General features: G+C 40.2%; 2 protein-coding genes across 4 annotated transcripts in view; both read left to right on the top strand.

The window, feature by feature from the left end:
• Positions 1 to 1,224: 1,224 nt before the first annotated feature.
• On the top strand, positions 1,225 to 11,182 carry LOC308080273 (CD209 antigen-like protein 2). Of its 3 annotated transcripts, XM_080422068.1 has the most exons (11): positions 1,225 to 1,235; positions 1,668 to 1,902; positions 3,429 to 3,545; positions 5,383 to 5,494; positions 5,932 to 6,143; positions 6,700 to 6,871; positions 7,583 to 7,750; positions 9,213 to 9,323; positions 10,022 to 10,179; positions 10,285 to 10,397; positions 10,492 to 11,182. In XM_080422068.1, the coding sequence occupies exons 6-11, from the start codon at positions 6,700 to 6,702 to the stop codon at positions 10,670 to 10,672; spliced, it is 903 nt and encodes a 300-aa protein (XP_080278194.1). In that variant the 5' UTR covers positions 1,225 to 1,235; positions 1,668 to 1,902; positions 3,429 to 3,545; positions 5,383 to 5,494; positions 5,932 to 6,143; the 3' UTR covers positions 10,673 to 11,182. The 3 variants fall into 3 exon arrangements, with proteins under 3 accessions (XP_080278194.1, XP_080278193.1, XP_080278192.1); XM_080422067.1 differs by lacking the exon at positions 1,225 to 1,235 and having other exon boundaries at positions 1,299 to 1,858; XM_080422066.1 differs by lacking the exon at positions 1,225 to 1,235 and having other exon boundaries at positions 1,299 to 1,902.
• Positions 11,183 to 12,904: 1,722 nt separating this feature from the next.
• LOC308080254 (NACHT, LRR and PYD domains-containing protein 3-like) overlaps positions 12,905 to 20,924 on the top strand; it is a 64,899-nt gene continuing 56,879 nt past the window's right edge. Inside the window, exons 1-5 of the mRNA XM_080422030.1 lie at positions 12,905 to 13,071; positions 15,831 to 15,869; positions 15,989 to 16,288; positions 16,766 to 17,056; positions 17,447 to 17,731. Coding sequence (XP_080278156.1) covers positions 12,999 to 13,071; positions 15,831 to 15,869; positions 15,989 to 16,288; positions 16,766 to 17,056; positions 17,447 to 17,731 — 988 coding nt within the window. The 5' untranslated portion in view covers positions 12,905 to 12,998. The remainder of the gene's footprint in view (positions 13,072 to 15,830; positions 15,870 to 15,988; positions 16,289 to 16,765; positions 17,057 to 17,446; positions 17,732 to 20,924) is intronic.

The raw sequence follows: 20,924 nt of genomic DNA, 5'->3' as shown, positions 1-20,924 counted from the left end.
GAGTTTTTTTTTTGGGGGGGGGGACCTTTTACTTGTTGCCTGGCTGTGTCTAGGGGAGGGGTGGAAACCGATGATCTACTTAGTACTTCCTGTGGTGGGGTGCTGTGAGTGGAGGCAGAATTGTGCAGGCAGGCAGAGGGAGGGGGCAAGAGTTTTTTTTTTTGGGGGGGGGTGGCCAATTGGGACATCTGGGGCCCTCTGGGGAAGGATTTGTGTGTGCAGTGGTGGTAGGTAGGCGTGTTTGAGTAGGTGTTATATGAACAACGTTTGTTCTGAACCTTTCCTCTGCTGCTAAAACCCTGTGATCATCCTGTTCTCTGTGCATGCATGTGCGTGTTTGTAGATTTCCTTCTTGTGAATTGCTGTCAAGGACATTTTTTCTGTTTTAAAGTGGAACCATTTTATTGTTCAAAGGCAACAAGGCATTGTCTTTCCTGTTGCAGTACAGAAATATCAGTCAGAATTAAATCATAAAACTGAACAAGTGTATATTTTGGTCAGTTCAGTATAATTCCTTGATGTGAAAAATGCAATCTTTACAGTCTTGTTTTTTGTGTCTCTCAGTTGCTGCACAACTAGTAGCTGTATTCAGTTGCAGGACAGCTTTAGAACAATGAGAACGCCTCTCAGAGTTGTTTCTCTGTGTCTAGGGATGTTGTATCTAAATGCTGCTGGTTGTGGCCTTCATTAGGCCTGGAAGTGCACTGTGAGTATTCAATGTCACTAAACTACCACATCACTCACTCAGGGATTTTGTTTCCTGACACTTTCTACTGTAGCAACTACAAAGGTCACCACGGTATTAACCCAAACACTGAATTTCATTTTTCACCTAACTATGCAGATGCACGCTATGAACACTATTCAAAACACGTACACTCTGCTGTAACAATGTTACACCTGATTTTCAGAATCATGATTTGTCAATTAACATCATACATTGATAGTCATTATTATGTACAATACCACAGTGTCACCACTATTATGAACTTTTCATAATTGTCTCCGCCAGGCCGAAGGCATGGCAGAGACTGCAGTACAGAGACATATTTTCTTGGAACACTGGAGAGAGTTGGTCATCACAACAAACTGGGCGGGTCTGTCAACTTTCTCCATCACCATGGTAACCAGAGAAGCAGATGCCATCTCCTTAAATGGGGTGTGACGCACCCCCACAGTCACAGTCCCTCTCAGTAACCTAATGAAACCCGGACAATCCATGCCCGAAATGAGAGGTACGTAAGGCCAGAGAAATCTATGCTTTTTGCCACCAATTTTTTTTTTTATGGTCAAGGATACTCATGAATATCCCTGTGCTGTATCCCTGTGCTCTCAACACACTGCTGTTGTGGAGCATGGATGTCAATTTATTTCCGCCTTTTATCTCAAAGTGGAAACAGAATGAGGTGCTGCTCTCAGCTCAGTGCACACATCAAAGCAAAGGTCACATCAGGACACGTTATGTAGAATAAAATAGCTTAATGTGTGTTCAGTATTTCAAAATCATTGTTTTTAGAGAGTTTGAGAAACATTCATAGCCTCCACAGTGTATTGTATTTTAACGTTCTGTACGGTTCTAAACAAGTGTTTGTTTTTCCTGGCCGAGTGATGACACAATGCACTTCTCTTGAAATCACACAACATCATCATCTACACACCCGCAGCAGTACGATATACAAATACCACAGCGTCATATTTAAATGGAGTTGGGACAACTGATGTTCGGGAGGTTTGACCAAGGAGAAGACAACCAATCACAACTCTAACCAGCCACCGGCAACTCCACCCCGTGCCAACCCGTGCCAACCACTCGCCCATCTCCAATCAAGCGACAACTCCTCCCCTGCCAACTACCGGGGTATTTAAACCCAGATTCCAAAAACGGCGGTGTGCTAGTTTCCAGTAAGCCTCCCTCCCTCCCTCTGCTTTTCTACTTCTATCCTATTCTACAGGTTCCAGGAGGGGTCCCTTAATCTACCTCTGCACGGCTAATGCCTCGGACCCCTAAGCCAAAGTATCTGGGTCCACGACCCCCCCCCCCCCCGGAATCGCCCTCCTTGGCCTCGCCCCCTCTTAATCACACCTGCCTTCCCATGTCCAGTGCTCTTGACCATCTAAGCCGCACACTCCACGCTTGCGTGTAGTGATGACCTTAGATGATCACGCCGGCACTCACCCCCATGCCCTTGGCCATCTAAGCCGCACACTACCTTAGATGATCACGCCGGCACCCCAATGCCATTCTCGGGCCCATGACCATCTAAGCCGCACACTCCACGCTTTGCGTGTAGTGATGATCTTAGATGACCACGCGCTCCAGAATGTCATATCCCTGCCCATGACCATCTAAGCCGCACACTCCACAATTGCGTGTAGTGATGACCTTAGATGACCATGCCAGCACCCCCCATGCTGTTCGTGTCTTGGACATCTAAGCCGCACACTGCACGCTTGCGTGTAGTGATGACCTTAGATGAACATTCGGCACTCAGCATCATGGCCGTTTATGCCGCACGTCCCATGCCTCACATGCGACGCTCACATAAACAACAATACCACAACAGCGTAAGATGTTGTTCGTGCCCTTGGCCATCTAAGCCGCACACTCCACGCTTGCCATTCCGCACTCTGCATCCATGGCCGTTTATGCCGCACGTCCCATGCAACGCATGCGACGCGCCCATAAACGACCATACTCCTGGGTTTATTCAATAAACAACCTTAAACCTATTTTGTCTGATGCTTGGTCTTTCCTAGTGAAACAGCCCCGGTAGTATAATATAATTATGTATATTGAGTCAATTAATTCTGCATTTTTATTAGTATCCGACCTAGTAGTAGTTGCAAGTTTCAATTGTTACACAAACGTGTTGTTTTGTGTGTTCCTGCCTGCAGGGTGTGCAGGCATTGAGTAACAGAATGCCTATGAGATCATAATACATCCACTGAACTAAGTTAAACTAAACAGCACTGAGGTAGCTCTTGGCCTCAAATGCACTATAGCTCACTTCCTGAAAAGCACTGTTCAGGCAGTTGATTTTGATTGTGTTGCATGTGCGTGTGCGTGCACACACAGACACTATATGTGTGTGTAGTTAAAAGGTCTCTGATTGACACCCTGCTCAATCCGATTGCCATGGTGATCCTTGTAAATAATTGGTTTATCTAATTTAGAAATAGATGTATAGAATATTTCACATCACAAAACTGTAAATGTTGTCACATCACAAGCTACATAACATCAACCAGTGTTGTTCCAGTTACGTAAAGAAGGTGATGATGACTATGAGCAGTATGTGCTTGATGTGTCAAGTCAGCCATATTGTTCTTTGTTAGGGCTGTAGTGTTGTGTGTTTTTTCTTGTTTCCTGTTCTCATGTGTCTCTCCTCCAGATAACCACCCTGCCCCCCCCCCTCCCCTCCTTACAGCTGCACTGAGTGATCGGAGTGATTCAGTGAAATGAATGGACGGCCATGTTTTTATCTCTCATCCACTTCTCTTAATACATCCATGGCTGCAGTTACAGAAGGTTGAGGCAGATTCTGGTACATTTGCTGCTGTTGCACCTTCACCATGTTTTACACAATATATTTGTTCCTTGTGCACAAAACAGTTTAAATATGCTCTGTTTTACATTGAGCACAATGTACTGCGTGAGGACAATTTAAATATATAGGCCTATACAAAAATAAACTTTACAGATAAAAGCATGCACACAAAGTAGCTTTCAAGAATGTTTAAATGTTTTGTAAATTAATATGTATTCAGCTGTAATTTCTGTAAAAATCGTACAATAGCCTAGCATTTTCAGTCAAATGTCATGCATTCACAGTATTAAAAACAATAATAACAATTTTGCATTCTGCAGCGATGAAACTGCTGTGGTCAATGTGTGATCCCAATATGAATATGACATTCTGAAATTTCCTCTGCCGCCCCTGTGAACAGCTGTGTGTGTGTGTGTGTGTGTGTGTGTGTGTGTGTGTGTGTGTGTGTGTGTGTGTGTGTGTGTGTGTGTGTGTGTGTGTGTGTGTGTGTGTGTGTGTGTGTGTGTGTGTGTGTGTGTGTGTGTGTGTGGTTGGTGGGGGGGGGGGCCAATGAGCGAAGGGGGCAGAGTGCGTGAATAGTCATCCAAGGACGGAACAGAATGCATGGGGGCGTGGGTTGTGTCTAAATTTCTACCGGCACAAAGGACTGACGGTGTCGCTCAGTTTATTCTCAGTATGCTTTACAGATTATTGTTAAGACATTATTTAAAGGAACCCTGGCTAATAAGCCTTATGCCTTAAGTTAATACATCATAATTGCCCTCTATAACTAAAATTGTACTATTTACTTTAGAAATAGTTAATATTTTACTCAAGGAGGATAACACCCATCACAAAGTAAGCTGCATTTGCAAATAAAATATATTTAAAATATTGTTTTGATGCTCATATTAACCTTAGGAAGTATTAAGTCGTTTTTTATTAGCACATGCATTCCATAAATTCCATAGGGCTGGACCACACATGGACAAATTACGTCATCAACATGCGACAGGCATTGTCCCCCTTGAGGAAAAGATGAACTATTTCTAAAATAGATAAAATATCTAAGGTGTTTTTAATTATAATGTATTAAGGCACATTAGGCTTATTAGCCAGGGATCCTTTTAAGAATTTGCTGTGTGTCAGGGGTTAATTCTAAGAGGCCACATTTAAGCACAGAGACGAGCATCCTGTTTCCATCTAGCAAAAGCAGCCCAGTATCGCCTCTCGATCAGGAAATGAAAACCACAACGACATGCATAAACACTCTGTATAACTTTAGACACCCTGCTGTAGAGTGAACACTGTGTTCCCGATGATTGCAAACGTCTAAACTAAAATAGACAAAAGGTTGTTGTGTATTCAATCAATACTTTATTAATCTCACACATGGGTAGTGTGCTGTGGTGAATTTCCATCATGACACTTATCATAACCTCTATGATGAGTGTATGATCGTATAGCTTCCACCTCCTCTCTCTCTCTCTCTCTCTCTCTCTCTCTCTCTCTCTCTCTCTCTCTCTCTGTGTGAGAGAGACACAACATCCCCAGACACTAAAGGATGTTGTCTATGTGTGAGAGAGAGAGAAAGTGTTTGTAGATTTCCTTGTTGTGAATTGCTGTCAAGGACATTTTTCTGTTTCAAAGTGGAACCATTATTGCTCAAAGGCAACAAGGCATTGTCGTTCCTGTTGCAGCACAAACATATCAGTCAGAATTCATTCATAAAACTGCATAAAGTGTAAATAAACACTTCATAAAGTGTATATTTTGGTCAGTTCAGTATAATTCCTTGATGTGAAAGTCAAACGTTACAGTCTTGTTTTTTGTCTCACTTTAGCTGTACTCTCAGTTGCAGGACGGTGCTCTAAAACAGTGAGAAAGCCTCTCAGAGTCGTTGCTCTGGGTCTGAGGATGTTGTGTCTAAATGCTGCTGGTTGTGATCATGGGCCTGGCCGTGCACTGTGAGTATTCAATGTCACTAAACTAACACATCACTCACTCAGGGATTTTGCTGCTTGACACTTTCTAGCTGTAGCAACTACAAAGGTCACCACAGCATTAACCCAATTAACTGAATTAAAAATGTCATCTAACTACGCTGATGCACTCTATGAACACTATTCAAAACATGCAAGCTCCTCTGTGGTTTGGCTCTTGGTCAAAGCCTTAAAATTGACGTATGGCATGAGATCTCATTCAATTCAAGGCCTGTGTTGAATAAAAAAGGTAAACATTGTGCTACACCTAATTTTCAGAATCATGATTTGTCAATTAACATCACACATTGCTAGTCATCATTATTATATACAATACCACAGAGTCACCACTATTATGAACTCTTCATAAAATTCATGCTGATTTATCTTTCTTTTACTTTTCATTCTCTTTCCCCGCCCAGGATTTCACACATATCTGAAAGGCTTTCTGTGGTGAAGAGTCTATTGGTTATTCTGCACAGTGTTTGTGGGCACATGCATGCATGCACGCTCACAAGTGTCCAAAACCACTTGCTTTTGTTTGACAGTGTTAAAGCGAGACTAGAACAGACAGCAGCTCAGTCTATTGTGCAACACTGAAGCCCAATGTAGGACTACACAGATATTGGACAAAGTAAGATAACATTTACGTAAACACATTTTAGAACATTTTTAATCACTTAATGCATAATATTAATATGTACATTATTAACATATCGTCGCTATCGGGCAGAATCCTTGAATCACCATATTTCAACTTTTTATGTTTCATACTCTACTTCATCATACGACTTTTTGTGTCCCAAAAAAGTAGGGAAAATAACAGATCTACAAGTTAACAACGCATCACCATGCATTGTTAACTTGTAGATGGTAACTTGTAGATGTTTATTTTTATTTTTGTGTTAATAATAAAGATAGAACTGTTTTGGACATACAAGGTTTCCACCCGACAGCAACAATATGCTTTTACTAACCACTTAAACCCTATATTATTTGTTGTACGTCAAATAGAGTGAATAGCCAATCTACAAGCTCACAATGTTTTGCATTGCAATATGTTGTGAGCTTGTAGATCTGCTATTTTCGCCAAATGTTCACCTATTACGTCAGGCTCAGAGTCAGAACAGAGACACTAGGGTTCACATGGTTAATTAACTTGAGTCACTTTGTTTGTGTCGTTCATTAAGATGTCTACAGATACTTCTGACCTGCCAGGCACATCAACACGTGTGAGGTCTGGTGGAGGAGTCAGGAGGGAGAGGCAGGAGGAGAGAGGAGAGGAGGAGAACGTGGAGAATGAAGGAGCAGACAGTCTGAGAGAACACAGCTCTGGCTCACAGGGGGTTACAGGAGATCAAGGTACACATTAACACACTGTGTTTCTCTCTTCTCACATCATTGCTACAGAAGCTTGTCAGCCAATATTTCAAGTAATGGTTACCAATGGTTACAGGGACATGCCACTATACTGAATAAATGACAATCAAAGGAAACATAGATATTAAAGCCTGTTCCTCCTTGTGTTTTATTTTGCCTCTAATTTCATCATGTGCTATTTTAGATAAAGTCACAATTGCACAGAGCGTGGAGTGGCCATAGAGATTGTACAGCATAAGACATGTTCAACTATAAGTGTGCATCAGACATATTAACTTTTCAGCAGACATTGAAGAGTCCATTGCACCAGATCAGTTAACTATTGAATGATTGAATATTTTATTAGACAGAAATGTAAAAACAGCACAAGTACAGTCACACTTTGTCTAAAAGGTACGTCCAAAAAAGTCCCTGCGGTCTTGTTTCCATTGGGGTCCTTGGTACTCAATTCATAAGCATATAAAGTAACACCAAACAGTTCAATATCATCACAAAATACAGAAAAACAGTCGGAAAAAACAATGGGGTGAGATTGAGAGTCAAAGGAGGGGGGGGGCAGTTGGTCATCGGTCTAAGGGAGAAGTGGTACTATATACCACTGGTTGTCAGAAATTACCAATGAATGTACACTCTTTGAAATTAAACGATGAAACTGATCATATTAAAGTTTGACTCTATTCTATTATCCTCCAGCTGTCCAGAGAGAACTCAACCTCCTCCAGAGAAAACTCATCCTCCAGAGAGAACTCAACCTCCAGAGAGAACTCACCATCCAGAGAGACATCGTCAGAGCGTGTGCAGTGATTCTTACGCTGCTGTTTGCTATATTCACAGTGAGAACCGTAGACAAGGTCATGGACTGTGAGTATCAGATGCAGGGGCAGGAGTGGTAACAGAAATCATACAACATAAAGTAGTTAGCTTGGCAGGTGTAGCACCTTAGGCTCGCATGCCACCATTGGCATGGGGGAGGGTAATCACTGGCACACTGACATAAGATTTTAAAATATATATATAAATATATATAAAATACATAATTTTTAAATGTATTAAATTCATTTAAGTACTCTTGAATCTGCATGCAAATTACCTCCTGCACGTAATCTTTCCTACTACCCATGCTGCCTATCTTATATAGTTTGGTGTACACCTCACAGACTGTCACACGCCAGCTTGCAATGATTGCACAATCACATTGTTGCGGTTCTGGCTCAGAGACGATGGCAAAACATGGAAATGAAAGCTAAAATAGGCTAGATGTTCAGGCATTCCAGCCCACATGGACAGACAAATATTATTTTGGTTATGTTTGTCTTGAAATGGCTGTGTTAGGAGCCACTTTGTCTGTAGTTTTTATTAACTTGGAATCCCCATCACTTATGTCATTGGCAGGCAGACTTTTGAACTGTCCATAGCCCACCAGTGAGACGCAGAGTGAATATACGGAAATTGACTTATATGCTCCTTTAATGTTGATATGGCACACTGACTAACAAGAAAATAAAAACATGGCACTTCATGTTACAAATGTTGTCGACCCCCGAATTACAACATACATTTGTTGTCAGTTTTTCCCTTAAATGGGTTCATTTATTTCTTTGCACTCTGACGTGACCATTTTAGTCCTTTATTGACTAGGTTTCATGTTATTCAGTCTGCTCTCGCTACGGATAAGAGCATCTGCCAAATTCCTAAATTGTAAATTGAACTAGTCTCTTACTGTCCAAGCAAGACAACAACCAAATGACCTATCGAAACATGTCACCCCAGTGGCTGCAGTTTTAATCGTAAATCCAGTGCCGATCGATTGCCCGTAAAATGAAAGCCAGCCTGTTCATCCTTGATACAGTACATGAAACAATATCCATGGGATTTCTTGCAGCATCTTCTGCGTAACTAGTAACTTGCTGGACAAATGATGTGCGAGGGTCATGTCACGTGTGTCTGTTTTTGAGAGAGAGTTATCATATTTAATTTCATGTTAATCTTTAAAAACAATAAAGAAACTTTCTCCCAGCCCACAGACCAACCCGACCACTAGGAAAATGTGAACTTCCCAAAGGTCAAATTCATGCACTTACAACATTAATATGAGAATTGTGTTTCACACAAAAGAACCCTACCATGCTTCACATGTGTTATTGTTTCGGTTCTCTCGTTGGCTACTTTAATATCCATGGTGAGACCTATTCACATCAAAACACACCTGATCTGAAATATTGATGTTTTTTTCTTCTCAAAGCTCCTTTTCAGCACAGATGCTTGACCTCATTATGAACAGTAGCAACAACTGTGTTTATTGTCATCTTTTGGTCCTTTGCAGGTAATTCAGCCAATGACAAACCAACTATGGGACAGACCAATTGTGACAACCTGACCCTGGAGCGAGACCAGTTAAAAAGTGAAGTATACCAGCTTCAGAGAGACACAGCAGGTGAGGGAGGTACACCTTTTTGATGGAATACTAATGTATAATGATTGATTTTTGTTATTGTCAGGGATGTAATGGTACAAACTTTTAGTAAACCCTCATCATTGCCAGTTTATCACCATTGTCATAAAAATGCACTTTTCCTTTTTTTTAATCAAAATGTAGATACACAGTTAATGTCCTACTATCACTTACTGACTCTGCTAATATAGATAGATAGATAGATAGATAGATAGATAGATAGATAGATAGATAGATAGATAGATAGATAGATACCTTTTATTGATCCTGCCGGGGAAATTCAGTCGCCCAGAGGCAGCACAGCAGTTAAGAGTTATCAGTGGTGGACAAAGTACTCAACCCCAGTACTTGAGTAAAAGTACAGATACTAATTGTCAAATTTACTCCACTACAAGTAAAAGTTGCTCAGTCAAAATGTTACTTGAGTAAAAGTACAAGTAATTGCTTTTAAATATTCTTAACTATTCAAAAGTATATGCTTTTAAAAATACTTACAAGTACAAGTAAAAGTATTAGTACATTTATTGTATTTATATATATATACAAGAAAACCTGGATTAAATAGATTTCATTTCACCATCATTTTTAAATATTTCAGGGTTACGATATTTTGAAGATTATGTTACGTCTGTAGTGCAATGTGCAGCAGGTGCAGAAAACCTAAAATCTTTCTTTCACAGATCTGTTGTGTTCAGTCAAGTCGTGTTCCAGTGGATGGCAGAAGTTTGGATGCAGCTGTTATTACAGATCTACTGAAGAGAAAAGCTGGGAGGAAAGCAGAGAACAGTGTCTGAAGACAGGAGCACATCTGGTGGTCATCAGCAGTGAAGAAGAACAGGTTAGTGTATCAGGAGTCCATCATCCAAATCCCTCATTAATTATAGTGAAATCCTGAATGTATTAGAGAAAATGAATTTTCATTCAATCATTGACAAATTATCAGGTATTCGTCAGAGAATTGGACAAGGCCAATTCACGCTGGGATGGAGCATCATGGATTGGTCTGAACAAAACTAAGGGAGGCTGGACGTGGGTCGATGGAACGCCAGCAACACGGTGAGACATTTTATAAATGTTTTCAAGTTTAATTCTATCAAAGTCACTGTATGTGAGTGAGTGGATGTGGTTAAAAACATTGTTTACTCTGCAGGTACTGGGTCACTGTGCCTTTTAATGAACGGCCTGACAGCAAAGACATGAACTGTGCAGAATACTTGCACCAAAAAGGAACATGGACTAATTTGTTGTGTTCATATAAAAAAGCTTGGATCTGTGAGAAGTCGTTGATGAAAGTGCAGCTTAGTGCTCTGCTCTGTGAAGTTAAACAGTAGTAATTACTAGTGAAAATGAGAACATCTGAAACATTTTATTGTACAGATTTATAAACTGTTAAACCCATAATCACATTAATACAAACCACCAAATATTATGGCTTAGTGTGGTTATTAATGTTGCTTTAAGGACACAGTGTTTGCACCATCAATTTTTTAAGTGAGGAATGCAATACAGTATAATAGCATTGTGTGCTCCAAGCTCATCACCAAGCTCAGAGAATTCAACACCACCCTGTGCAACTGAATCCTGGACCTCCTGACTGACAAACCCAAGGTCACAATGCAACCAATACAACTGTATATGGCTGTGTAGATGCAATTTAATTACATTTTACTATTTCATTCTGTTTTGCAAAATTGGCTATTACTGTGGCTTTTTTATTATCATTTGTGTTGTCGTCACACTGTTCCGGAGGCTTTAAGTACAATTATTTCACTGCTTGCAATGTTGCCACAGCTGTATCATTTATCACAGCAAGTGAAATTAAAATAAAAAGTGTTATCTTATTCTATTGTAATCCATTTTATGAACTTGTAAACTGCGCAGTGGAAGTATTTCATAAAACTTGACTTGAGAATAGCTTAAAACAAAACGTTTTTTTTGTTAAAGTGTTAAAGCTCTATTTCCCGATAGTAATCATTGCTATAGAGTTCCATATATATTGCTATATATTTGTTCCATAACAGAGTTCTCCACATCTCTCCAGCTGTTTTTAGTAATGAGAAAACATATTTTCAGGTGGGTTACAAATGTCATCCACTAAGGAGAGAGAACCGTACAAAGATCACTTATCAGCTTTTGTTCCAGCTCTAATTTTGTCTGCTCATTTATTTGTTTCATCATTCCAATTTCACTTGTTTATCATGTGTACTGTGTGTGAGTTCTCTGTCCTGATTGGATGAAATGAACCCGACCTGAACATTTTTTTTATTTACTTAAAGGAGGAGTTCACCCAAAAAATTACTTATTTTCTATCAATTACACACCCCATGAAGCCTTGATTTCATGGATTAATTTTTGTTTTTGTGGCATTCCTAAAACAATAATTTGATGACCGTGTGTATTTCCGGTAGGAGACACAAATAATCTACTTTGTGTCTCCTACCGGATTAGGAGACGGGAATCAAATTATTAGCTTAGGAATGCGACAAAAACAAAAAAGAATCCATGGATTCAAGGCTTCATAGGGTGTGCAATTGATAGAAAATACGTCATTTTTTGGGTGAACTCCTCCTTTAAGAGACATCCCTGTTACTGAACTAACAATCTATAGCAATGATTGTTATGGGAATGCAGAATTTTACTCTTAATTAAAAATATAAAATAAATATAAATCACTTAGTCCACCTTAATTGTTTTAATGGTGCCTGTGTTTTGATCAAACAGGATTTATTACATGTTGGCAGGTAGGCCTTTAGGTTTTATTATTAATTAGTATAAATATAACAGTTGGTATAAACGTGTGAGTACAATTTAACTTTATTGACTGAACACTAGATAAGAGGGATATTCTTCTACCTTACATATTATGGAAAGGAACTGGTTGATTGAACTTTGAATATTTAGGCATAGTCTACAAGTAGTGGAACCAGAAAATGATTATATATTAGTTTGGTGGTGTATTTATCTAGATTATTAGATGGTGATTAATGGATAGTTTAGTGATGTTGAAACTCTGGAAGTAAGTTGTACTATACTGCTCAAAGAAATGTAGGGAACACTTTGATCCCTTAATTATTTTGAGTTTTCATGAACTGTGTACATACTGCTAACAAAAACTGCTCAAAAGAATTAAGGGATCGAAGTGTTCCCTTCATTATTTTGAGCAGTGTATAACCTCTTGATTACCGATGATGATGATCCAGTGAGTCCTAACTTGATTCTAACTAGAGCAAAAACGATAACATTAAGGACCATTCTGCTCCAAATGTTGAAGAACTGCGCCCCCTGGTGCCTCAACCCAGTGTCTACACACTACTCCTGCTTATCCAGCATTGGTATGATTTGTATGGAAGTGGAACTGTTACATCTCACCTTTTAAGAGATTAAATGAATCATGTTTGTTTTAGTGAGTTCTAACAACTAAACTAAACAGCTGTCACTGAAATCCTCCGAAATAAACCATATTTACACTGTTCTTTTAAACAACATAATTATTGTTTGGTTTACTTTCAGTTTCAAGTAACCAAAGGAAGAGGCAGGTCTAAGGAGACAAAGAGACGGAAAATAATCCCGAATCTCTCTCCTCCATTATCGCGTCTATTCGCATGTGAATGTTTTAGGGTTGTTTTCTGTATTGATGATTAGTTATAGATCATCAACATGAAGGATCTTCTCCTCAGAGCTTCATGGTTCATCTGTCTGTTGACAGCAGCTGGACTCATCCTGACATCAGGTAGGAGAAGACACTTTAGGTCGGATATATAACTCTATGGGACACACCCTGACCCTCTATGTCTGTAGGAAAACATGATGAGTTTGAGTGATTGAGTGATAATTTAACTTTGAGAGTTTCATTTGTAAACAGAGGATTCTACTGTGTTTCTGTGTAGCCTTGAAAACCATGAAAAGCGTAATGTTTATTATGGCCTAGCTGTAGAATACAACTCTCTCTCGTTGACGTATTTATGATTCTGACGTTTTCAATCTACGAGAGTTGTAGGGTTCACCCCCAATGGAGACAGGGACTTTCAGCACTATACCCCGTAGACACTCCAAACATGTACAAATTGAAAATAAAGGTGCTTACCCCCACGCCCCAAATGTTAACTCTCGCTACGAGGTAGTAGTTTAATGTAATAATCCATATCTTTCAATAAAGAAGTGTTTTAATGCCGTCTGTGGCCGATTCTGTCGGAAGTTCCCAATGGGTGGTAGTGACGCGCCCATCTGGTGAAACCCGGAATTACACTCAATGTAAACAGGAAGTAAACGAGGGTGTTCGGCCACAGACGGCATTAAAACACTTCTTTATTGAAAGATATGGATTATTACATTAAACTACTACCGCGTAGAGACAGTTAACATTTGGGGTGTGGGGGTAAGCACCTTTATTTTCAATTTGTACATGTTTGGAGTGTCTACGGGTTATAGTGCTGTAAGTCCCTGTGTCCATGGGGGGTGAACCCTACAACTCGTAGATTGAAAACGTCAGAATCATAAATAATATAGCCCGTCCCGTCCGTCACCGACGTACACACTCTCTCTCACACACACACACACACACACACACACACACACACACACACACACACACACACACACACACACACACACACACACACACACACACACACACACACACACACACACACACACACACACACACACACACATACGTGAAGCCGAATACGGGAAAGGTGGGCACCACGTACGCACTAGTGGGAAATCTTTTTGGGAAGATTGGGCACCAGGAAAGTGGGCACCGGGTAAACTGGGCACTAGGAAGAGACCCCTATATTTTGAGATGGGGGTCCGTGGCTAAATACATATTATTTTGGGGGTCCTTGACCTGAAAAAGTTTGAGAACCACGGATTTGTAGAATCTCCAAGATTTTAGTTAAAAATATATTCAAAGATTTTCCCACGATTAAAAAAAAAAGAAGAAGCTTGTATATCTGCTATGTTTGAATAGCCAAAGTATAAAATAATGGTTAAAGTCTGTTCCCGGTTTTAATGGGTTAATATACAGTAATTGCTCCTTACTATGCTCATTATAAGATGGCATAATTTCTGTCTACTTGCTCTGCGGCTCAGTTGTGGGCTGTCGACCTTGATTAATGTCATTGGTTGGCAGGTTTGGTCATTCTAAATAAGATTTCAAACTTTGTTTTTAAAGTTAAAAAAATATATGTTTTATAATTGATAGAAGTAAAAAAGCTTCTATTTCAGCATGCGCTCTCCTTCCAGGAAGAGAGAGGCTGTGGTTTCTATAACAGGCTCACAGGTATAGGTGAGGCAGGCATGATAAAAAAAAAGAAGGCAGTCCAACAAATCAAATGCAGAATATCCAAAGTAACAAAATGTGACGATTTTCAGGTTTTCTGACAGTCAACACGCTTTGGTCATTTGTGATTTGCCTTGCTGCTCAAAGCACCAAAATGAAAGATGTACTGTAGTGCCTTGGTGATTCTTTCCTTGATTGTCTGCACCACTGGAGGATTTAAGATGACTTTAAGATAATTTTTATTTTGCTACACTATATTTCAGATGAGAACAATGTGATTAGGCCTATGTAATGTAGGCCTATGTAAATATAGACACGGCCCACTTCCCAAAAGGTCCAAGTTCTCTCTTCTTATATTCATTAAGGTAGTTGAGATGTGTGCAGCGCACGCACGCACGCACGCACGCACGCACGCACGCACGCACGCACGCACGCACGCACGCACGCACGCACGCACGCACGCACACACACACACACACACACACACACACACACACACACACACACACACACACACACACACAGTACACCATACAAGTATTTCACAAGGATTAACCACTGCACACACGTTTCCAGTGTCCCATGAGGCCTTGAGTGATTTATGGGGATCACTTCCTGTTGTCAGTCATTCAATTAATTTGAGTGATCCATGTCAGTCAACAATAATGTGGGAATTAGGGTTGCATTAGTCTGCATATTCCCTCCACTCAGCTGATTCAAATGAATGATGAACGCTCATCTCTTGACACTTGCTCTTAGCTGTAGCCTAACTCCTGTCCATGTTTCATTCTTACTGGCTTCTGTTGCTGCTGTGACACCTGAATCTCTGCATGGGGATTAAATGGTGCTTCTTAAGTGACTTCAGCGCTTCATAATAAGCATTGATCATTCATTTGAATCAGCTGTGTGGAAGGAGATCTTGTAGGGTAGATAGGCAGACACTTATGGATTTCTGTCAGGTTGTGTTCCCACATTATTGTTGACTGACACGGATCCCTCAAATTAATTGAATGACTGACAACAGGAAGTGATGCTCGTAATTCACACACACCCTTTTCCCCTGTAAGCTCCCTAGGAAACGTGTGGATAGGCCTGACTACAATACCATCAGACCCTATGTTTAGTGCTGTCCCTCTCGTTCAACTAGGCCTAACCGCTGAATGAACAAAATACTTGCTAAACTTGGCTGTTGTTCTTTTCCTTTGCAGAATCCTACCTTTGCCCCGCTGGAACATGTTGCGTAGAGGGTGAGTAGAATCATGTTTAGTCTGGCATAGTCGTTTTTACTAAACTCTTCACCGTACTAAATCTCATTACTGACAGCTTTAACTGTTCATCTTTGACTGAAATATGTTTCTCCACACAGACCAACAAGATGTGATATACATACAACTGGGAGGAATCCTTGAATTGCTTCCAGCTACTAACTCTGTTGCTGAACCCATCACTGGCATCCTGTGGAAACATGGCCCCAATAAGGTAGCAGAATGGGATCAGGGCTTTGGTCCTGATGTGGATTACTATGGGACATATAGAGACCGCACAGACTTGAATAAAGAAACTGTAAAGTTGATCATCAACAATATGACCATAGAAGACAGTGGAGTATATTCTGTGGAGGTAAACGGCCGACTGCAGAACAAGACTTACAAGGTTAAAGTGATCAGTAAGTATGACCTTTTGTGAAGGATAAATGTTATGGTTATGTGTCGTACTTCTCTCATAATTAGGATTGGGATCCATTAGGATTTTAACGCTTCCGGTTCCTTATTGATTCCCTCTTAACGGTTTGATTCATTAACGATTCCCATTAACGATTTCTATTTAAAAATAAATAAATACCAACCCTAATCATAATCTACATTTTTCAGTAAATGTAAAATGTATTTGTTAGTATTAATGGAAGGATGTTTTCTTCTAAATATTCTTTATTGATAATGCGGAAGATTAAGGGTTAGTGAATGTGTCTAAATCAGTAGGATGACCACCTCACAATTAGTGATGGTGATTCATATAATGAGAGAGAGAGTGAAAAAATGCAATGCATAAAATACAGAAGCATTAACATATGGAGTTCATTTGCGCCAATTCTCTATGGTGTGTGATTATCTTTTTAATTTGACTGAAATCATTTTCTCCACAGAACAACAGTACATACCATTGGAAGGAAGCCTTCAATTGCCTCCAGATCCTAACATACAACCCGTCACTCTCATCCTATGCAAGTATAAATCAACCAAAGTAGAGACGGTGGCAGAGTGGAATTTGGGCTCCTCTGTTGAATATGTCTACGGGACATATAAAGGCCGCACACAACTGAATAAAGAAACAGGATTCATCACCATCAGAGATATGACCAAAGAAGACAGCGGACATTACTTCATGGTGTTAGATGACAAATTGAAGAGTGAGACTTACAAGATTGATGTCATCAGTAAGTATGAATTGTGTCCAGTAAAGGCTGTTTTTTATGTAGACTACCTGTCTTTTTAGTCACAGAAGTAAGTAGTGAAAAGTGCATTTTTAATCGTTATGGTTAGTGTTAATCCAAAGATCTGATTAGATTTAGTCCCTTCCTAACCCTAACCAACGTTTCAGATATGGAGCCTTTATCTGGGTTTATTACATGGCTAAACTGTCAACATGTTTCGACTGACAGTCTTCATCAAGGCATATGCCCTTATTATTGTTGCAACAATGCAACAAAAACTCAGTAGAAGACATATAGAATCTTCTTAGTCAGATAGGAAGTTTTTCAAAGAGAACAGCGCCTCCTGGTGAGAGATGTTTGTATCAAGTCTGTGTTCATTCTTTTTCCCAACAGAGAATGTCCCGAAGCCATCAGTGGTTGTCAAGTCACGTTGTTCACCTCGTTCACCTCCATCTACCAGCTGCCCACTGGTCTGTGAAGGAGACATCACAGATTCAGGTCCGGTCACCTATCGCTGGAAGAAAGATGAAGGGGACTGGATGGTGTCTGACTCTGGACAGAACTCTGCACAGTTGATTATCACCAACGATGCCACCAAGAAGGTTGAACATTTATTTTGTGAAATGAAAAACCCAATCAGTGTGAATCAGAGTGATCCCTGTGACAACCCGTTTGAAGGTATGTAGTTTACTCCACAATGTGTATAAATGTAATTAGTGCATTACAGCATCAACATAAAAACACTGGTCATGTAGACGCTATAGAGTAGACCTCTGCCACTTTCTACATGGCTGGTTCCTTTACTGAATATAGTCAGTGTGTCTTTGTGTTTGAGAACACCATGAAGAAGACACTTTTCTGAAACGTGTGGGTGATTCTTATTGTCCCCTGAACCCTCTCAATAAAACAACTTCATTGCGTTGTTAGTTCACAGGCTACTAGGCCAGAGAACACCTCACTGATTCAATGATTAGAACACAATATAAAAACGAATTGAGCCGTGTAGATGAATTCATAATCACCTCTGTTGATGCTACATGGTTGCAGCTATAAGAGATGATACTTCATGGGGTGTCTGGTGGTGCAGTCAGTTAGAACAGTGGTACGCAAAGTGGAGTCCAGGGACCCCCAGGGGTCCTTGAGGAGGTTCCAGGGGGTTTCCAGCTAATTTTGTTTAATAAATAAAAATCTGTTTAACCACTTTAATCCTATATAGCCTACATAGAGAAAATAGCATATCTGCAAACTACAGTAGATCTGCTATTTTCAAAACAATCTTGTGAATATTTTGGAAACGTTTTAACAACACAAATCTTATATGGGGATCCCTGTCACCATTTTTTGGGTCCATGGCTAAATACATATTAATTTGGGGTCCTTGATATGAAAACGTTTGAGAACCACTGAGTTAGAACACTGACCAAATGCTCCTTGTTTGTCACAAGGACCTGAGTTTTGGTTCATGTCATATCTGTTCCCATCTCTACTGTGTAGACTGTCTGTCTACACTTTAATAAAACATTGAAAACCCCTAAAACATTATATGTTTGAAAATAGGAAGACACTAATTCTATAGGGACAAGGTATGCCCTACAAAAATCGAAATAAAGTAAAAAATATAATAAAATAGAAATACATTCAGGAAAAATGGTGCATGTAAAGGAATTGTGTATACACATAACATTAATTTAATATTTTGAAACAAATATTCCAGCCGAATGTGTTAAAATGCAGGCTCTGTTCACAGAAAATACATGTATTTACCCTGTCTTCAGAAAGCAGACACAATGTTACAGTCACACTGCCAAGAAAGTGTTTAAAATAGTTACAACTGCACACATTTTGATTGATAGACATTTATTGATTGACCAAAAAGAAATGATACTTCATGGGGTGTCTGGTGGTGCCGTCAGTTAGAACAGTGGTACGCTGTTCTACAGTGGTACGCAAAGTGTACCACATGGAAATAAGCTCTCATATCAAGCTTTATTGTGTTTCATCTTTTGGACAGATAGAAAAAATATGTATGTTTATGCATCGGAATTTTGTCAATGTTATTAAATTCCTATGCATAAACATACATAAACATTTTTATATCTGTTCAAAGGATGAAACACAATAAAGCTTGATATGAGAGCTTATTTCCATTGTGGTCCTTGGATGTACAGAATAATAGTACAGTTCTCCTAATCAATGTTTAAATGACAAATGAGGGTCACGTGAGGCACGAAGCAAGATGGCCGCACGGCACTGAGCGCTGATAAGTTTCCTCTTTTTATATATATTTTTTGACTCATAGACTACTTTTTTTCCACAATTTTTTCAAACGTTGATACAATTTAAGATTTAACTTCACCATTATGGATGGACAATCCGACCCATTCGCTTTCTCGCCTCCCAAACAGCCAGGACCAGGCGACGGACCGAAGGCTAACATGTTAACGGGGGATATAGCTATGCTAATCAAGCAAACAATTGAATCGCAGATGGGAACCTGGCAAGGACTAGTAGCTTCCATCGTAAAAGACGCAATCGGCCAAGCTATGGAACCCATACAGAAAGGTTTGACAGAGAATGGCGATATTCTTAAGTCCCTGAAAGGGCAACTAGTGGTCCACGCTGAAAAGTTTGCCACGATGTCCAGCCGGATAGATAGCCTGCAAGCTGATGTGCGCACGGGCGAGGGGGTCAATGATTCTTGCCTTGCTGAACTGGTTAGGGTCCAGAAGAAGCTGAACGAGCTGGAGGACCGGTCCAGGTTAAATAACGTCAGATTGGTCGGCTTGCCGGCCGGTGCTGAAGGAGACGATCCAAGGGGTTATCTCCAAAAGATGTTACCTAAATGGATTCCAACCATGAAAAGCTTGCGTAATGCGGTGGTGACCGTTGACAAGGCACACAGGATCTTCTCCAACAAGACATCGGGACCAAGAACGATGATCTTCAGGCTTCTACACTTCCCCGACCGACAGGCGATCCTGGAGGGAGCACGGAAAGCCAAGCCGGCTCTACCTGGGGGAGCCAAACTGCTGTTCTTTGCCGATTACAGCCCCGGTACGACGAAAGATCGCCGCGCGTTCAAAGAAATACGCACCAAATTGTGGCAAAAAGGCATCGAGTCGTATCTCGTCTACCCAGCCATTCTTAAAGTTAACTACAAGGGCAGGAGGATGTCATTTAGATCGGCTGAGGAAGCGAGGGACGCCTTGGATCCAGCGGCGATGGAGGGCGAGACGATGGAGGAGGAGGCGGCGACGAACGACAACGAGAGCGACAACGACAATGCGTAATGGAGATGGGTGAGCTTTGGAGTGGGCAGGCACGGACAAGCGATGGTACTGGGGGTCTTTCGGGGGTTTGATTTTTTGATTTTTTGAAACATTTATTTATAGATTTTCCTCTTGTTTGTTTTGTTTTTGTTTTGAAGAAAACCAAGGCACCTTAGAAGGTATTTTACAGTCCATATAATATTTTGTGTTCAGAACAATGCATATGATAAGACTATACGAGGTAAATCGTCGTCTGTATTTTTATTTATTTTTTAAAATGCAATGTTCTTTCCTTTTTGCGGTGGACTATTAATAAGCTTGGAAGAGATGTGTATGTTTTGGTTTTAACTGCGCCACGGTAGCCGAAAGGCTCCGTGCTCCAATGTTTTATTTTCTTCTTCTTTCTTTTTTTTTTTTTTTTTTTTTTTTCCTCCGTTTATTTTACTGGAGCCGCGGTGAGAGTGACGACAACCTTTGGTGTAAATGTCTTTTCGGTCACATAGTTAATAAGTATGTATCAACGAATACGTATATTTGAGTTGTTTACCTAGGATTAAGCAGGTTATTTTTTTTCTATCATATATTTTGTATCTGTGGGTAAG

The sequence above is a fragment of the Gymnoscopelus braueri genome (genome assembly GCF_963280865.1).
Source record: "Gymnoscopelus braueri genome assembly, chromosome: 24".
NCBI classification, from domain to species: Eukaryota; Metazoa; Chordata; class Actinopteri; order Myctophiformes; family Myctophidae; genus Gymnoscopelus; species Gymnoscopelus braueri.
Note: the sequence above shows the minus strand (reverse complement) of the source record. Positions and strands in the feature narration are given on the sequence as shown.